General features: G+C 37.8%; 2 protein-coding genes across 12 annotated transcripts in view; one reads left to right on the plus strand and one right to left on the minus strand.

Moving 5' to 3' along the window:
- The first annotated feature begins 1,500 nt into the window (after positions 1 to 1,500).
- LOC136267435 (uncharacterized) overlaps positions 1,501 to 19,099 on the plus strand; it is a 185,184-nt gene continuing 167,585 nt past the window's right edge. The window contains exons 1-8 of one of the 11 annotated variants that reach the window (XM_066062597.1): positions 1,506 to 2,306; positions 2,355 to 2,449; positions 2,636 to 2,740; positions 2,791 to 3,059; positions 3,120 to 3,148; positions 3,199 to 3,331; positions 3,739 to 3,803; positions 3,863 to 4,009. In XM_066062597.1, coding sequence (XP_065918669.1) covers positions 3,051 to 3,059; positions 3,120 to 3,148; positions 3,199 to 3,331; positions 3,739 to 3,803; positions 3,863 to 3,938 — 312 coding nt within the window. In that variant the 5' untranslated portion in view covers positions 1,506 to 2,306; positions 2,355 to 2,449; positions 2,636 to 2,740; positions 2,791 to 3,050 and the 3' untranslated portion in view covers positions 3,939 to 4,009. Of the gene's footprint in view, positions 3,060 to 3,119; positions 3,149 to 3,198; positions 3,332 to 3,738; positions 3,804 to 3,862; positions 4,010 to 19,099 lie in introns of those variants that run through there. The other 10 variants (XM_066062599.1, XM_066062596.1, XM_066062594.1 and 7 more) reach the window with 10 other exon arrangements.
- Positions 12,900 to 19,099, minus strand: part of LOC136267536 (von Willebrand factor A domain-containing protein 5A-like) — a 30,596-nt gene continuing 24,396 nt past the window's right edge. Inside the window, exon 3 of the mRNA XM_066062700.1 lies at positions 12,900 to 13,658. Within this exon, the coding sequence (XP_065918772.1) occupies positions 12,900 to 13,658 (759 nt within the window). The remainder of the gene's footprint in view (positions 13,659 to 19,099) is intronic.

Raw genomic sequence — 19,099 nt, forward strand, 5'->3', positions numbered from 1 at the left:
CTTGTAGTTTCTTGGGCGCGCCTTTTTTACAGCGAAGGTGTTTTTGGGGTGGATATCACTCATTTTTGTCAGTGATAGACTCTACATTTGGTTTAAAAGGTAATTTTTTTTGGAAATGAGCAATTAACATTAATGCAGAATATTATCTTGGAGAGTCAGTAAAATCCATACATACTAATGATTGTTTCATAACACCGTAAATTCGGAAGTATGAATTTACAGTGTAGTATGACTGTTCTATTAGAGTAAATCTATCTTTACTGCCTGCATGTGACGAATATATCTCATATCTGTGCATGTTAAATGCTTCAGACACCTAATTAAACTTGCAAGTGCCTAACTAGTACAGTTGCTACACAGCTATAAATACATTTGTAATTGTTATCATCATAATAATTTATCATGTTATAACCATTTTTTAATATTTTGGTCACAACTTCAGGATTAGAGCAGCAGAGAAAGGAATAGAGGACTCAACCATCAAGACTTGTATATGGGAGATGGAACAGTATTGCAATAGACAATGCCAGTACTAATCCCTCAAGGGTCAGTGTTGGGAGTAACGCGTTACATAAGTAACGCGTTACGTAATATTATTACTTTTGTGGTAACAAAGTAATATAACGAAATACGCTATGAAAACAGGTAATATAATGCAAGTTACTTAACTTACAAATGTAACACGTTACATAAGTAATATAGTTACTGTAACGAGTCTAATATTACGTAATATTATTATTATAAGTAATGAAGTTACTAGTCTCGTTAGTAACGCTTAGCCACAACGAAGTAACGAGGCCTACTGAATGAAGCTTATTCACCAGTTTCTTACTTATAACCAAGATTTACATATTGTCTAACAACGCAATCATGTCACGTGATAAGGTGGTAGTTTCACACGTGACAGCTTAAGGCTGTGGACACAAAGTAATATAATATGTAATATTATTACAGTTACTTTATTTTATGGGTAATATGTAACTGTAACTAAATAGTTCAGTTGCAAGTAATATGTAATATGTAACTAGTTACTTTTACAAAGTAACTTGCCCAACACTGTCAAGGGTGTTGCAGTACAGTATAGATGCAAGACCAGAGCCTCGATCGTCACCTTTTGACTGTGGTCACAACTTCAGGATTGGAGCAGCAGAGAAAGGAATGGAGGACTCAATCATCAAGACTTGGGGAGATGGAATAGTATTGCCATGGACAATGCCAGCACTAACCCCTCAAGGATGTCACAGTGCAGTATCGATACAACCACTCCAACCAGTGCATAAGACCAGATCGAGCCTTGATCATCACCTTTTGACTGAAATTTTTATACTTGAAGCAATTAAAACAAAAAAGTTGTAGTACTTATACTTTCCTGAGGGAGCATGTCCCCAGAGTCCCAGACTCCCTTGCCTGTTCAACAGAATAATAGGATTGAGCCTTACTACCACTTTCACCTTTATTCTTGGCCCGGATGTACATATCGGCAACATAATATATACAGTAGTTGTAGATAATGCTAGTTAATGCCCCTAGCTATAGGGGTGGAATTTTTCCCTATATCACACTATCACAGTAGTTCTTCTCGCAGTTCTTTGCCTGGCCATCATCAACTGCTGTAAAAACATTAGTCTCGTCCCCCAGACCCTTCCTCAAGCATGCTTATCACACAAAAATGACTTAGTTTAGCAGTGCACAAACAATTATTGACAGCTTATACTATATTAAAGTACACTTACCGCATTGTTGAACCATGTATACCACCAGAATCCACCGGATTGACAACTAACACGTGATCTATTTAGGGGAAATCTCGTGGAAAGTCCCTAATTACCTTAAGCGGACATTCGTGATACGTGATTTTAAATTGAATGGTTTAAGAATGTAACTGGATGGTGAGGCGTACTTTAATCGGCTCGACTTTAATGAGAAACTCGAGCCCCTCGTGAGAAACTACATCGCTTGAGCAACGCTTGAAGAAGTAAGAGTCAAGAATACTGAGGTACTCTATGACATATGCCGGTCTTGAATGCTAACGAAACGAGGAGTGAAGTTTGTGCAACGTGTCATATCGCCACACACTGATTCACCGTGTTTGTGCGATAGGATTTTTGACCTGTCCACCAGATATTGAAAGGAAATTCATTCCACCACATGTTGAAAGGAAATTCATTCCAACTTGTGAAGTTATTGATATACTCATTGTTGGGGTCCACGGGGACATCGATGATCATTTACCAGTCAGCTGTAAGTAATGTCACAACAGAAGGAAAGGAACCATTTCCATATCCCTATGGCATCTGATTTTCTAGGTCAGTTTATGTACACTCAACCACAGAAATGTAGAACTTTGGTTGCAGGTGGAAAATAAACACCTTTTTACTCAGTTACAAGAGATTCACCAGCTGGGATAAAATGTTGAAGTGAATGTCATTAGTACCAACTTGTTCATCAGGTATTGGACAATTCCAAGTGTCCAGATTATGCAGTTGTCCTCATGTTCAAGTTTACACGTTTAGGCAAATTCCACAACATCCTATAATCTATTACTATATCAGTGTGGAATAATGCTTATATGATATTTTTCATATTCCAGGCTTTAGGTGTATTGTATTTAACACCTGCTTGTTGGTTTTTGCAGGCCATCTGGTCATACCGGTTTATCCACTAGCAGTTGAATGTGATCATGGTACGTATGTAAGTTGAGACCATGCAGGAACAAAGATACAGGTGTCATGAATTTCAGGTCAGTTAACGTTCAGAGGAATTGTATTATTGCAATTGTTCTTGTTGTAGTTATCAATTATCAGTGACCAGTTTGTGATAGCGTACTTTGTTTGACTAATGACCAAATGTTCTGGTTTACTTGCTTACCCAACAGTTATGTTACTCACTTAACCTGCATATGTGATATATATTTTTTTAGTTCATTCTGATTATTCATCCTTTATTGGTACAGCCTGGCATATTGATTTTTTGCACATTCTCTTTTTAATTCAGTGCCTGCTGGATTGTTTTGTCAGATATCAAAATAGGTGTCTTTGGTGTTGCGACCAATGTTCCAGGTCAGTTTGCATGTGTGTTTAATTTAAGGTTGACTTCAGTGCCTGCTTATTCTTTTACAGGTCTCGGTATCGAGTGTCATGAATTTCAGGTCAGTTGACGTACAGAAGAATTGTATTATTACAATTGTTGTTTTTGTAGTTATCAATTATCACTGTATACTAGTGATGTGAATTTGCAGGTCAGTCTACTCAGATGTATCGGGCATAGTGTTGATGGGTTCATACAAATTTCCAGTGTAGACTGTAGTGGCATCAAGGGTGTTAATTTCCAGGTCAGCTTACATGTTGTGATGTTAGTGATTTTTTCCTAGTACCTAGATGTTAAGTGTATTGTATTTAATGCCCACCTGTTATGTTTTTAAATTATGGCATATCAGTGTAGACAGTGCAACAGTAAGCCTTCTGTGTTGTAGTAACTATTTGTTTCATAATTATGCTTTTGTCCGGAATGGCACAATTTTTTTGGGCGTCCAGTGTTACAAACATTGTATTATGACCAAGTTGTGATAGCGTACTTTTGTTTGACTAATGTCCTAATGTTCAGGTTTGACATGCTTACCCAACAGTTATGTTATTCATTCACTTAGCCTGGGATATAATTTTTGTTCATTTTGATTATCCATGCTATTATTGATACAGCCCGGCATATTGATTTTTTGTACATTCTCTTTTAATTCAGTGCCTGCTGGATTGTGTCATCAGATATCGAAACAAGTGTTTTTGGTGTTGCGACCGATGTTCCAGGTCAGTTACATGAGTGTTTAATTTAAGGTTAACTTCAGTACCTGCTTATTCTTTTACAGGTCTCAGTATCGTCATGCTGACATACAAGAAATCATCACTATTGTTGGAACTATTTTTAGTCAAGTCTTGATGTGATTTTGATTAACGTTGTTACACATTGTTGTATGTTTACCATATGGCAAGAAATTTTCATGGCCATCATGAAATTTGAATATTGTGTAAGTTGTGTGGAACAGCCCCAACTCATACATGGTCACTGGCAAACCACGAACCGCATTCGAGTCACAACACCACGAACCATGCACATCCGAGCAATCCATTACAAAATTTTGTTGCACCATTTCTGTGTGCATAATACTTAATGAAAGCCACAACACAAGCTACATGGTACACACTACATGAGGTGGTAACCCCTAAAGCCTTGTATTCACCTTACCAGCCTTTGTGGTTAATCTATTAAAAATTACATGTAAATAGACAATTGAAGAGTATGCTTAAAGCACCTTCGCTAGTGATTTTGTTCTTTACACCATAAGACAACTGGCGATTTATAAACGCTCGCATGGGGTGTGGCACTAAATCGAATTTAAAAGATTTCTGCTTAAAACGCCATCCCTAGGGAACTTACGGTTCAGCACGCTATCACAACTTGTTTATCAGGCATTAGAGTTTGTGTCCACGTCGTGTCTTTAAAAGTTATTGTAGGGAATAGAGGTTTGATTGAAGAAAATACGCGTATAGGCAAACCAGGATTGGATAATGTCAGTGCTAGATGGACTATATAAACACGGCTATGTTGACTGGTATAACGTGACAGTAGTTGTAACATAAGGTAGAGAAATAAAGTGAAATACGCCTATTTTTTATTTTGCGATGGTTACTTTTTTATTTTAGCGAGGTCGCAAGAAAACTATGATGATGACGACTCCTAAAGATTTTTTTATCACGAAACGCAATACAAATCTATTGAGAGATGTTGCGTAATCTAGGGCTAATATTGCGAAACCGGCCCTACACGTAAATAACTCACAGTAGTGGCCGCGCGTCTTTTAATTTGGCGTGCGCTTTGTAGTTTCTTGGCCGCGCGACTCACTACCGTGAGTCTTGATAATCTATGCCAGCACATTCGTGCGTGCTAAGCGCCTCTAAAAATAATTCTCGTGTTGCTGTTGTTTGAGACATTCAGAGCCTTTTAAACAGCTATAAAGACTCCACAACCATCTGAAAAGGCCAAAATGGCAAAAATCAACAGTACATGAGACACTAATAAGAGGTAATTATTTGCTGCTTCAAAAATGCAGCACTAAACTACAGAATCTGACTCTCCCCAACCACCTACAACTTAGCCTGCTTGTGCCCCTCCCCTTGCCAGCTCCTGGATCCGCCCCTGCTGCTTCCCGTCCACCGCCCGCATCTGGTTACTGCCAGCTCTAAATATTCCATTATTCCGTATTCTTCCATTATTTCCCGGATATTCTTGCATACTGATAGGTTCAGTAAAAGCTATCTTGAAACAGTGTCAGCTCACGTGTCAGTAGTGCTATCAAGTCAACACAGACTTCACATCTGTGCTATTTTTACAACTTACAAAGGAAGGAACAAGCTTAAGCATGCTTTTATGCAGCCTTTTTGGCTGTGCCAGGCAAATAATGGCTTGAGAAGCTAGCCAATCTTATAATGAAATAATGGAAATGGACCGCCCGTCCGCATGCAAATATGCCTGAGTCCAGGACGGGAAACAGAGAATTTATTTGGAGTGGCCTTAAGGAATACACACATATACAGTGGAATCTCAATTATCCGAACCCCTTTAGAAACCACAGGTCCATATCTCTGAAACTGTGTAGAAATAGCCTTAAAATAGCACAAAGAACATTATTAAAAATTTCAGTATTATCAACTACCCTAATAGAACAGTCACTACTCTAATAGAGCAGTCATTTCCGTAGTTCGGTTAACCGAGAATTCGGGGTCCGGATAACTGAGGTTCCACTGTATACTGTTTTATTTTGTAGACAATAACATCAACATTTATACATGTGACAATATTACTATTATACGTATATACATACATTATTTCACATTTGAACATTTGTAGAGTAAGGGTATATACAGTGTAGCTAGTTTCATAGGTCTTTGTCTATGGATTTTAGGGCTCAGGACCCTTTTTTCTGTTGCATAACAATGTTCATTATAGGAATTTCTTCTCTTCACAAGGCAATGTAGATAAAAATGAAAATAAGTTTTTGGCATTGAGCATAATAATTATCTTCTTATGCCTGCTAAGCCAGGAAAATGTCTGTTTACAGGCTATTGTGTTGGCTTCTGGCAACTCTTTTTCCTCAGCTTATCAGTACTGTACCATTTCTGACACGCTGGATCTTTGTGATTTTACATCAATCACTTTGTTTACATCAGTCCAGATGTGTTTGAGGTCTCCAGGAAGAGGCAGTGGCTTGTGAACAACAGTTAAGTTATTTAAGTGACACATGTTGTCATATGAAATAGTCATTGCCTTCCAAATATCTTGGTCTTTTGCACCAATTCTGATACAAGCCTAAAAAACACTTGTAGATCTGCACGAACACAGAGGTTATATCACATACTCTATACCTGGAAATTTTGTGGTAAGTAACTTTCACGGATTTTGCAATCAGTATAGATACTGTGGAATTTTACTGTATCATGTGAAATTTATGGTCAGGTAAGGGTGTACATGAGCCATGTATGTTGACACATGTTGCTACAGTGTTTAGTATTGATGCTATATAGTGCTATACATGGATATCACATCAACAAGGTTGTTGGGGTTTCTCTGTATCCAATTGCCCTGTTCTTGGCCTTGATCATCAGGTATTAAATTGCTGCTGTTTTTTCTGTTCAGACTTGCTTTGGCTATATTCTTTAAGTTAAAATCAATCTAGATCCATTGCAGTCGTGTGGTCAAGAGTGAAAATCTTAGAATTAAGCATGGAATATATACACCAATGATCCATGATTTTTAGATGAAATATAAAAATCCTGGACTGCAAGACATCCATGAAATTTAAAACATAAAAAATCTGACAACATGCACAACCATGAAATGTACATACCACAAAAACTTCCTGATATATGGAACACAATAAAGAGTCCTATGGGACACTTAGTCTGTATTCAAACATGCACTATGACATCGATCACTACACTGTACATCATGCACTTTTCATGGCAAGAGTGGGTGGGCTAAATAATGTGCTATTTACTTTATAAGTCTACATGGCTTCACAATGAATATACAGGTACTGTAAACTGTTTGGTGGTAAGGTTTATGTTTTGTCAGAAGAACAAGTTTCATATGATTGGCAGCAATAACTGGGTACAATCAAGTACAAAACCTACAATCAAAGTTGTTCTACAGTGCCATCTGATCATGTCAAATTAACTTCTGCATCCCAACAAACAGACTACAAGCAACTTTTTATCTGTATCCATATACATCTTCTACACAGTGACATATATTTTGCCTATACAGTGTACTATATCCCATTCTTATATACTTGTATAAGGGCTGCCAGCTATGTATATGTCCTCCTCCACTCACACTGAACCACAACCCCATAGTCCATCTTTTGCAGTGTTTCTCTCTCTCCAGTGTCTTTAGTGCAAGTGGTCTTATTTTCTTTATCTTCACCCCCCCTTTTAATCAACTGTTCTAGCTACGCCTTCATAACTTTTAATTCCATCTTTAATTCCTACAAATTTAGTATAATGCTTTTTTAGAATATTTCAAATAGCCACAATAATTGAGACAGGAGGACATGGTATAGGGTCTCTATAAAATGCTAATGATTCTGAGTAAGTCAAAGATGTTTAAATCGTCTTGTTCTTGAATGGAAATCTCATTCTCAGAATATTTTGTAGAGACCCTATACTGTGTTAGATAGGTACTCTCCTCTAGTGTGATCTCCCTTAAAATGAAAGCACTGTCCAAAAGGCAGACATCTTACATGACAAAGTTATCTTTATGGAACAAATAGTAGTCTATAACATAGTCTATCCAATATCAAACATAGGATTAAAATTAAAAGCAACAAACACAGGAGGCCAGACATAAGTATATTTTAAATTTAAAAAAAAAACAAACAAAAAAAAACATCCAATTTGATCTGCCAGCTTGCCAGTCTGAGGTCAGAGGCCAAATGAAGCAGCACATGGCTACCATTTTAGGCTACAACAACAAACTCACCAGTAGCATGTGCCTTTTGGGGTTCTGCTGAGTGTGTGCAGGCTCTCTGTGCCTTGTCTTTCCTTTTATCTTCAATCATATTGGTTGTCATTATGTTCATAAATTCAAACCATATCAAGGTGTTGATTGTTCGTATGAATACTTTTGTTGAGCAACATTATTTAGTTGCCACACAATTATTTAAAGTACTTAACTGTACCTTCATTATAGGATTGAGACCACATCCATTAATGATCTAGGTTGACCTGCAAATAGCAATCAAGTGCCTTTTAACAATCAATTTCATTATCACACCCCTTATTGGTCTAGCCGTCTTTGTAATGATAGCATGGTAAAAATAATGAGTAGTGACCACACCTATTGGTAAGCAAGATGCTGACTCAAGAAGCTCACATGCATGTATATGACTGTATTTTGCGTCAAACAACAACAAAAATAAACAAAAACTGAAATAACTAGTACAAATAAACCAGGGACCCAATTTAGTGAAACAAGATTACATAAATGATGGTATTATAACATAAGTCTTGTGGGACAATCCTTGGACAAAATAATTGTTATAACATGCATATTTAGGGACTGCTGTATTAGAGTAGTTCCTTTATTAAAGTATCTCGGGTAGTCCTCGCCAACTCGACTATATGTGATACCTTAAGGGGTGTGGTTTTTGATTCCCTGTTTTTCACCGTGCTATAATAAAAGGTGTCCATTTTATGCCATGGATCAATCACTATAAGGAGAGTTAGATCATTAAGGAAGTGTCCCGTGATCTTTATTGGTACAGCTAGACCATATTGGGGTGTATCGCTCACTCTGTTGTTAAAGGCCCAGACAGTTCATAAAAAGTCCTGTCATGCAGATATAGTTTACAGGTAATAAATTCTTATGAAGCAGAAACCAAATTTGTGGCATTGAATAGGTATGTTACAAGTCCAATTATGGAAACTATCACTTTAATATGGTTTTGTAACATAAAAAGACAACCGGCATGATCGAAGACAAATAAAGGCTGGCATAGAGGGCAAGCACTTGTCACAATCCCAAAAGGCACATGCCACTGATGAATTTTGTTGTTGTGGTGAAAGATGGTGCAGGTCATATAATGCATCATTTAGCCTCTAGCCTTCTGATTGTAGTGGCAGACTAAAGTTCAAGTTTTGGTGATATTTTTAAATCCAATATCCATCCACCTGTACTGTATGTGTTTTTTTTAACATTGTATTTCATGGTGGATGGTTTAAAATAGATTTTTGTCACATGAGATATCTAATATACCAGTATTTAATTTAAAAATGAAGTAGAGATTTATGCAATAAGAAGTAGTTAAACAAAATGGTGCCTGTTATTATAGTATAGCGCAACGGGAAAGTCCTGGCCTACTTTGACATTGAAATAGCTAGGCTATGCTGTAATAGCATGCATCATTCATCTCTTGTTTCACTATTCCTTATTTCACAGATCCCTTTAAATTAACTATTTTTACTAGTTTGTTTAGTTTTTTGTTGTAGCACAGCTAGCTACAATGTAACTTGTGACTGTTCTATTAGAATATCTTACATCACTGTTGTATTAGAGTGACTGTTGTATTAGAGTATGTCTTGAGTAAACCAAGCTATAGTATATGCACTGAATCCTGAAAAACAGCTAAAAATTAAAGTGGATTTTTTCTCAACAGAGTTAACTATTCAGCCAACCAGATGATTAGCGGCAACACAAAGGTATCAACAACAGACACATTATGGTTTGGCTCCATTACAAGTTCGGGAAAGGGCTGTAAGGGATACTGTATTTATATGGCTTCCCCATAGGAAATGTATTGTGAAAATTTTAATTCGCTGTAAATATTATGTCAGACATTTGAACAAGAAGATTTTGAAATATTTTTAGCGGGTCAAGCAGTACTACAAATGTACAAATGAGCCAAACTTGTCCAAAAACTTTTTGCACGAAAATTTTTATAAAAGATCGAACTACTCTAATAGAACAGTCATTCACGTAAATCATACGAAAATATTTTTACAACGAAATATTTTTATCACGAAAACTTTTTGCACGAAAATAAAACAAATTAAGGTATATAGCTAGACCAATAAAGGCTGCTGGGGTGAGGTCATCTTGTTTACTGGTAAGTAAATAACTAGATTGTTAAGAGGTGCATGTGTTCTCCATACTCTAATGCTAATAGTCCACCTATGTAAATCTTTATGAGGTCGTGAACCTATTGTGATCAGGATCCCAATTGTAAAGTTGCAGATATCTAGCTAGCATATCTCTTCTATAGTAGCGCTGGGACTGAAGTGCTTCTGAATGCAGCTCTGAAATAATTCTGGAAATAAAGTGTTGATATGGAAAATCAATGCCTTGATATGGATTTGTTGGATGAAGAAGACGACTGATTGAAGATAAAGAAAAGATAAGGCACAGAGGGCCTACACTTGTCAGAACCCCAAAAGGCACATCCACTGGTGAGTTTGTTATTGTGGCATAAAATGGTGGCCGCGCGCTGGGTCTCTAGCCTTGCGACTGTGGTCAGGCAGTTAGGCAGTGAAACTAAAATTCAAGTTTTGGCATTTTTAAAAATTCTAACTCTGGCCACCTGTAAGTGTTTTGTTATTATTATATAATATTGTATGGACTAGTACTATTCTGTAAAGGTGATTTTCGTCATGTAAAATATTTCTAGGATGATTTTTAAAGGCAGAATTTTGGGTGGTGAGTGAAATTTTCAGGGCAATCCCTACTTAAACAGTACTACCATACCATTTGATTAACCCTTAAACCCACAAAGAACCATGTTACACAATATGGGTACTCATGGTGACATTAGGTGGGGTGACTCATGTGGCTACATCCATCCAGTGGTTGAATTTCCATCACATAATGCCTCATATTAAGCCAGGCCCAGACCAGACCAGAGCTGTTAATGGTGAATTAGTTTCAAGATCAACATGAAAAGAATACATTTTAGCATATAATAATAGTAACCCAGTCTTACAGCCTTCCAGATATCCAAGTTTGACTTGACAACTCATAACTTGCCATGCTCTTAATAAATCAGCTAAAACTTTCCCTCCTGTTAGTGCCATAACAGATTTAAGCAGACAAATTAAGTGTTGAGTTGCCATACCAAAAGTTATGGTTTGTAAAGTTGTAACAACTGGAGAAGGTATAAGACCTTATTTTTCAGACTGGGTCACGCATGAAAATAAATAAACTTATGATGGAGTGCTACATTACAGTACTTTCCACAAGTATATCATGTGACCGGATTTGTGAAAAGGGGTCTTCTACACACATCCAATTCTTTAAATTTGGAAGACCATAACTCAATGCTCAAGAAACATAATTATTAACCAAAAATTTTTTTATTGAATAAGCTACTCTATGTTGGTGCTCAATGTAGATCAAATTTCATGTCAATAGCCTTTTCCAATCTGAAGTTACAAGTTGTCAAGTTAGACGTGACCCTTTTTCACAAATCTGGTGACATATAACTAGTGAAGATGTTATGATACACACAGAGATCATCATCACCCTTGTAACCTGTAACTCATTGCCATGATAGTAGCAACTTGCTGTAATCCACTGAAAGTTGTTGTAACTTGTAATCAAATTACATAAAGTATTGTACCTTGTAACCTTTGTAATTCATTGCCATGTTTTATATTAAATGTTCACTAAACATTAATTGTTGTAATCTAAGTACATAAAATATATATATTTATTCTATACCCCTTGTACGTAACTTTAAACAAGTACTGCATGTACATGAAGCGGACTCAGATGTAGCTACGTAATCAATTAGTGAGAATCACAATACCATGAAACAGGAAGAATTGTGCTGGGAAATTTAAATCCTGAAGACACAAATAGGTGCAAGTCACACACCATAAGTATAAAACTCTTTAAACTATAATACTACAATCAATTCAAACATGAAAAACAATGCGATATAGCTACAACATAATTATTCTTGCAGCATATAAAAACTCAAAAACTATCAATACAGTAAAAGCATTTTTTCTGTCTAATCAATGCAATTAAAATACTTTAGTAGCACTATCCTTTAGTACTGTGAGTTTTGCTCCAGCAGGTAACACTTGTTTACCAAGCCACTGCTCAGCCTTCATTATAATCAACTCTAACTCCTCCATCATTGAAGAATATTTCTTCTTCAGGAACTCTATTACAATCAATGTGGCCCAGATGTTGGCTACTGTAGCGACATCACAGGAAACTGGACAGCATTTCCTCAGCTCTTGAACTGACTTTGACATAGCACCAGCTAACTGGTCATTCAGTAGCCATGAACCATTGGCCTGTTGTAGACCAACAATGAAGCTGGGGTCTGACTGCTTTAGAGGGGATGGAGCTGGCACTAATGGCTGTGAAGACAAGCTTGTAATTGAGCCAAAAAGGTCATCAGTAGCTTGAGGCTGTATCGATGATCCAATATACGCATCCTCTGACAAATCATCAAAACAGTCCGAAAGCAAATCTACCATAGCAGATGTGTTACGGGCTGAATGCATTGATGAAGAAGGTGGTGGTGATGAAACGGCATCAAACAAAACTGACTTGGGAAGAGGTGGCGACACAGCAGAGCATCGAAAATGCTTTACTGGTGGAGGTGGGGCAGGAATGCCTCCTGGTGGTGGAGGAGGAGCCATTGACATCATCATTGGTGCAGGTGGGGGTGGACCACCCATGCCACCCATGGGACTATCCATGCAACCAAGCATCATATTCATTCCAGGAGGCATGGGAGGCATTCCGCCTCCATAACCAAACCCACTGAATAAATGCTGCTGAATGCCGAGTGATTGCTGCTGCTGAATGCCGAATGATTGATGCTGCTGAATGCCGAGTCATTGCGGCTGCTGCTGAAAGCCGAATGATTTCTGCTGCTGAAAGCCGAGTGATTGCGGCTGCTGCTGAAAGCCGAGTGATTGCGGCTGCTGCTGAAAGCCGAGTGATTGCGGCTGCTGAATGCCGAATGATTGCTGCTGCTGAATGCCGAATGATTTCTGCTGCTGAAAGCCGAGTGATTGCGGCTGCTGCTGAAAGCCGAGTGATTGCGGCTGCTGCTGAAAGCCGAGTGATTGCGGCTGCTGAATGCCGAATGATTGCTGCTGCTGAACACTGCTGAATAAATCAGCAGTGAGTTCATAGCCTTGCATGCTTCCCGATACTGGTTTGTTCTGGGCCTCGTCCACAGCTACATAAGCAGTATACTTGGACACCACACTCGCATCACAGCTCAGTGCTATGATTTCCTTTTTGTGCTTGTTCTCATATGGCTCTCCATCATCTTGCCACTCCTGGATCATCTGCTTTGCTGCCAGCTGGTGAATCACTGCTACATCTCCAGCTGCTTGCCTTACTGGCAATTCAAATGGAATGTCAAATTTAAATTTCTTTCCAACAATGTCACCAGTCAGTGTTGCTTTGCACTTCACCTTCTTTTCTTTGAGCATCAGAAGACCATAAATGACAGTCTTTTCACCATTGTAGATACTGGGGATTTTATTTGGTACCACAGTCGCCTCATTGTTGACAGCAAGATCAAATGTGACAGTGACATTATTAGCTGATGGTTGTAGAGCCTTCTTGAGACTGCGAATTACCTAATGTGAACAACATAAGAATAGAAAAACAATAATGAAATTATACACAACTAAAATGTTATTATTTTGGAAAAACAACAACATTGTAATGGAACAAACAAGTACAAGTAGCAAGTTGATGTTGTGTAGCAGGTACTCAGCCAATCAAACAAACATAGTAGGTTCTGTCCTAAACTAAGCAATGCCCACCAAAATGCTGAAGTTGAAAACAATCATATTCGTGACATTTAAGGAAAAGTCTGAGTGCATGTTATATCAAATCCAGCATTAATAAGGCAAATATTCAAGTTGATGTGCTACTTCTAAACCCAGGTGCCATGAAATTAGCTACGTAGCTTGTCTGGAATTAATCGACTATTCATGCATACTACATAACATGCTACTGTTTATTTTATTTTTATAGCTAAAAGGTTTTTGTCATTGCAATTTTGGATTTCAGTCAATAATTTGTCATTCTCTAATTATGTTGCTATGCACTGCTAAGGAAGTGATATTCAAACAAACTGCTTTAAACAACATATTACACACAGAATTATCTTCTCAACTGGTCTACAGTTAGTCTACCGTACTTTTTTCTGCAAATTCGTTTGACAAAGCCTTGAGGCTACTACTCACTTTTGTTCATGGGATATGCCCCCTTTCAAATTGAAGAGATATGCTTTTCCTGGTAGCCCATGAGCCCTGCTACAATGTTTTCCAGTTGTTAAGTGCCTGAAAATCTCCTAATGGGAAGGCCACTTGTAGAGTTGCTATACCTGTATTTAAAACTGGAAAATGAAACCACTGTCGAGCCAAAACTTACCTTGGTGGAAATATAATACAGGCAGTGTTTAACCTTTGTTTCTCAGAAACTGGCTGCTTTTACCACTTAATGGTTTTGCTCACATGCAGACAAGCATAGATAGGTAGATAGGTATATGTACTACATAGGTATATATGGTACTGTCCAGTATATATGATATTGCCCAAGTGCAACGTTGCACCCGCTCGCACATGCAACTTTGCTTGAGAATTAAAGGAATCGATAATTAAGGGGCATGGCAACTGTTTCACTCGTGAGAATCGCGAGCAAAACAGTTGCCATGCCCCTTAATTAGCGAATTTTAAAATCTTGAGCAAAGCTGCGCATGCGAGCGAGTGCGACATTGCACTTGGGCAGTACCGTAGGTGCACACAAACACACACACACGCTTTTATAAAAAAAACAGGTGCAAACCCACTTAAAGAATAATCAATCCAATTTTCGGTTTACCACAGTCAAGGGTAGTTTGAGGGGAGTCTTGAAGTTTCAAAAAACTGGTTGGCAAGGTCAAGAAACCCTAATACAGCAGTCACCCCCAATGCAACAGTCAAACGTTACATTTAGTAATTTAATATAACTGCTGAAATTGCTCTCAAATTCAACTTCAGAGTGTCAAACTTTCAAAACTTTCCGTGGGAGCATGCTCCCAGACCCCCTAAATTTGCATGCATCACATGTTAGTATGCTTGTCATACTTCAGTACGCCTTCTTTTCTACATATTAACTATAATGCTATGTAACTAGACTCTGACATCACAAAATTCTGGATTAAAAACCAGTCAGCAAAATACCTGGAGGTGCCCATGGCAGTCACAAGGCTAGAGGTCAAACGAAGCAGTACACGGCCACCAATTTAACCATATGTGACCAGATCTGCGAAAACCCGACATAATGGCGCAAGCCTAAATTTTCAGTATAGGCTATTGATTGCAATGGGTAAAATATTTGCGTAAATGAAAAAAAAATTCATAAACTTTTTAAACGGTTTGTTCTTTGTGAAGAAAGGGTGTAATGATAACAACATGGATATCATCTTATTCGCCTACTCAAGGGGAGTTCGAAAATCTTTGTTTCGTAGCAGTAGCTTAAAGGATACGTGAGTTATGAGCATTTGTTTACGTCACGTCGAAGCGATTGTACGCGATCGATTTTTCTTCACTGAATTCGTCTCTGTATGTAGTGAAGAAAGGTGGTAGGTGGAAAAACCTACCACGTAATGGATTCCCCTATTCATGGCGAACACGATGGCGCAAGTTACAACTCTGTACTGCATTGCGTTTCTAAGTTACAATCGTTTTTGTAAGCAGCTGTAATATATTTTCCCAATACTTGCTGTACAAATCGATCTTTCTGTTGCTGCTACTTTGTAGGGCTGTAACTCCAAAAGTTGTTGGCATACAAGGCTGAAACTTGGCCAGAGCATACACTCGGCTAAGTAGATTATAAATACTCAATAATAAAGGATTTGAAAAATGCGCCATTATGTCGGGTTTTCGCAGATCCGGTCACATATAACAAACACACATGTGACATGCGCCATTTCTGGTTCTGACAAATGTGACCGGATCTGCAAAAACCCGACACAATTGTGCATTTTAAAAATTTCTGTTTATTAAATATTTATAATCTACCTAGCCAAGTGCACCGTCTGGCAAAGTTTCAGCTTCATATGTCAAAAACTTTCAGAGTTACAGCCCTACAAAGTAGCAACAACAGAAAAATCAATTTGTACAGTAAGTATAGGGAAAATAAAATTAGGCGCTTACTAAAATAGTTGTAAATTACAAACGCATTGATATACGGAGCTGATATTTTTACCATTGTGTTCGCCATGAATAGGGTAATAAAGTACTGGGTAAGTTTGTCTTTTTATTGTCTTTCTTCACTGCATACAAAAGAAAACTTTGGGAAGAAAAATCAATCGTGTATGATCACTTCAATGTTACGTAAACAAATGCTCATAACTTGCATATCCTTGGGTCTACTACAATGAAACAAAGAGTTTCCAACCCCTCTTGAGTAGGCGAATAAGATGATATCCAGGTTATTATTGTTAGTCCCCTCCTTCACTACAAAAGAGGCATTCAAAAAAATTTACAGAATTTTTTCAATAATATGCAAATATTTCACCCATTGTATTTAATGCTTTATTTAGGCTTGCGGGATTGTGTTGGGTTTTTGCAGATCTGGTCACAAATATCTGCCTTCTGCACTTTGTCTTTCCTATTATCATACAGTACGATAGTTACTGCATAGTAGGGACTACAAAAGTGAGGGTGTGGCCCATGGAAGAACATCACCCAAAAACAGCCTCACTTTCCCAAGACGATGATGAGGCAGTATTGGTCAGGTAAAACTAAGCCCTAACATCAACCCGAAATGCTTTCAACAAGTTGCTACGGAATTTAAAAAAAAAAATTATTTAACAGAATTTTCTAGTGACTAACTGACTGACTGACTGTGTAACTGACTGATGCCTTCAGACAAGTGTAATTCGATAATAGATAAGGCTATGGGCTCAGCTTGTTTCAGTACTTTTATTGATGTGCTATGGTCCCTACTCTAGTTGAAAATTCCAAATTGTTTTGTGCACTTGTCTTAACATGTACATGGTTGTTTCCTTCTTCATGCTTACTGAGGTGCTAATTGTCTGTATCAGCACTTTCCTTAGAGGAGCCTATTTAGATGGGAGTTTGTAAAACGCAACCAATCATCCTAGAACGATCTACCTTCGGTAAACTTACTTATCTATATATATTCCTTAATTGATATTGCTACAAAACACTAAGACCTACTCCTATTCTTAGGTCAAACTAGCTGGCCTTCACATGCATCTGACTGAATTTATTAGAGTCACACTATCGAGTTAGTGGAGTCCAGTGGTTGTGTTTGTCTTTAAATGGCTTTCAAGACTCTTCAGGTTCGAATCAAGAGTATAAGCAAGTTTAGCGAAGGTAGATCATTCTAGGATGATTAGTTGCGTGCTTGTCCTATTTAATGCATGCCAAGCTGCTGTTAATCCATCGCCATGGCGCGCCATGGCGCTGTTACAAGGTAAATAAAGTATGATTACTATAGAGTATGTAACTATTGGGTACAATCTGAGTTTGCTCATTCCGTTATTCTGCAATTCCGTTATTTCGTATTTTTATAAATTCCCTATTTAGAATTATTTGAAGCACTTATGCTGCTGCAAACCTGGATACATGTACCATATAACAAAAAAACTTTGGCGAATCGGGCGAATAGCATTACAATCGCCAAAGTTTTATTCGCCAATTATTTTTAGCAATCCCATGAGCACTGAGATAAGTCGTGTCGAAAGGATTTTTATTAAGGCTTTATAGCACAAGTCCCGAAGGTCTGTAGGATACCTGGACCTACAGCCTGTTTAAAGTTGTGTCGTGACAGGTATCGTGGGTGTTTCCAAACGTTTCCTTTGATTGTCGCAAGGTTCATTGTCCCACAAGAGTTCATGAAAATCCAACCATTTATCTCGACATTACAAGGACCAGCAAACGATGCTTACACTTGTACGGTAGCTACCAGTTGAATACAATGTTGCTACCTGCAAGTGATTAAAAGACTTGCTAATTAAGGGGTGTGGCAGCCATTTCCATCGTGAGTCGTCATCCCCTCAATGCGAGGGATAAAGACTTGCTATTGAAACTATTGCCACTCCCCTTTAATTGGCGAGTTGTGTAATCGCTCACACTCACATGTAGTGATGTTGCATTCGAGCAGTACAGTATGTGGTAGCTAAAAAAATTTCAGGTGAAGCCCCATTCGCCAAAGTTTTTTCCATCAATTTTGCAATAGTGAGTTTTCACCGAACTTTTTTACTGCCAAAGTTTTTTTTACTATACGGTAGCTGCACATATAAAATGATTGCGAAGTCACCACACCCTTAAACATGTTGCCACACCATGAATGATCACAGCATGGTGACCCTACTCCTTAATGATCTAGTTATAATCAGCTGCAGTTTTGCTGTAGAAAACAAGACTTGGCAACCATGCCCTTTAACCTATTCCATAACTCACACAAGATAAACAGGGAGATCAAGAATAAAATAGTTACAGCCATGCGTGTATGTATGTCATAACTTTGCTATAATACCAAATCAAGTTAGTGCAATTAAAAATGATTAATTTAAAAATGAAGTAGGTTTTAGCAATAAAAAGTAGTGACAATAACAAACTCACGTGTGGCATGTTGCTTTTCTGATTCTGATGAATTATGGTAATTTCATGTATTTTGTAATTTATTTTGTAATTCATTTATTGTAAAAATGTAGGAAAAGCCATTATACAGCAATACAAATAAAGAACAGTACAAGAAATGCCTCTGCAATCAATCCGGTCATACTATGGAAATAAAGCATGCCGAGTGTTACCACCAATCAACACCTCTGTGGTAGTGGAGAAAGAAATGGAACGTAAGGACAAAGGTAGGTCCACAATGCTTGCATTGTAGCTACTGCGTTGGCAAAAATGCATGTCTCAGGCCAAAGCAACATCAAGAAATCAAGTCCATAGCCATATCCAGTCGAACTATGCTTGGCTAGAGGCATCATGCAGTTGATCAGGCAGGCAGTTAGTTTGCAGAAATTTAGTTAAATAAAAATATTTCATAGAAA

This window comes from Dysidea avara, chromosome 9 (genome assembly GCF_963678975.1).
Source record: "Dysidea avara chromosome 9, odDysAvar1.4, whole genome shotgun sequence".
NCBI classification, from domain to species: Eukaryota; Metazoa; Porifera; class Demospongiae; order Dictyoceratida; family Dysideidae; genus Dysidea; species Dysidea avara.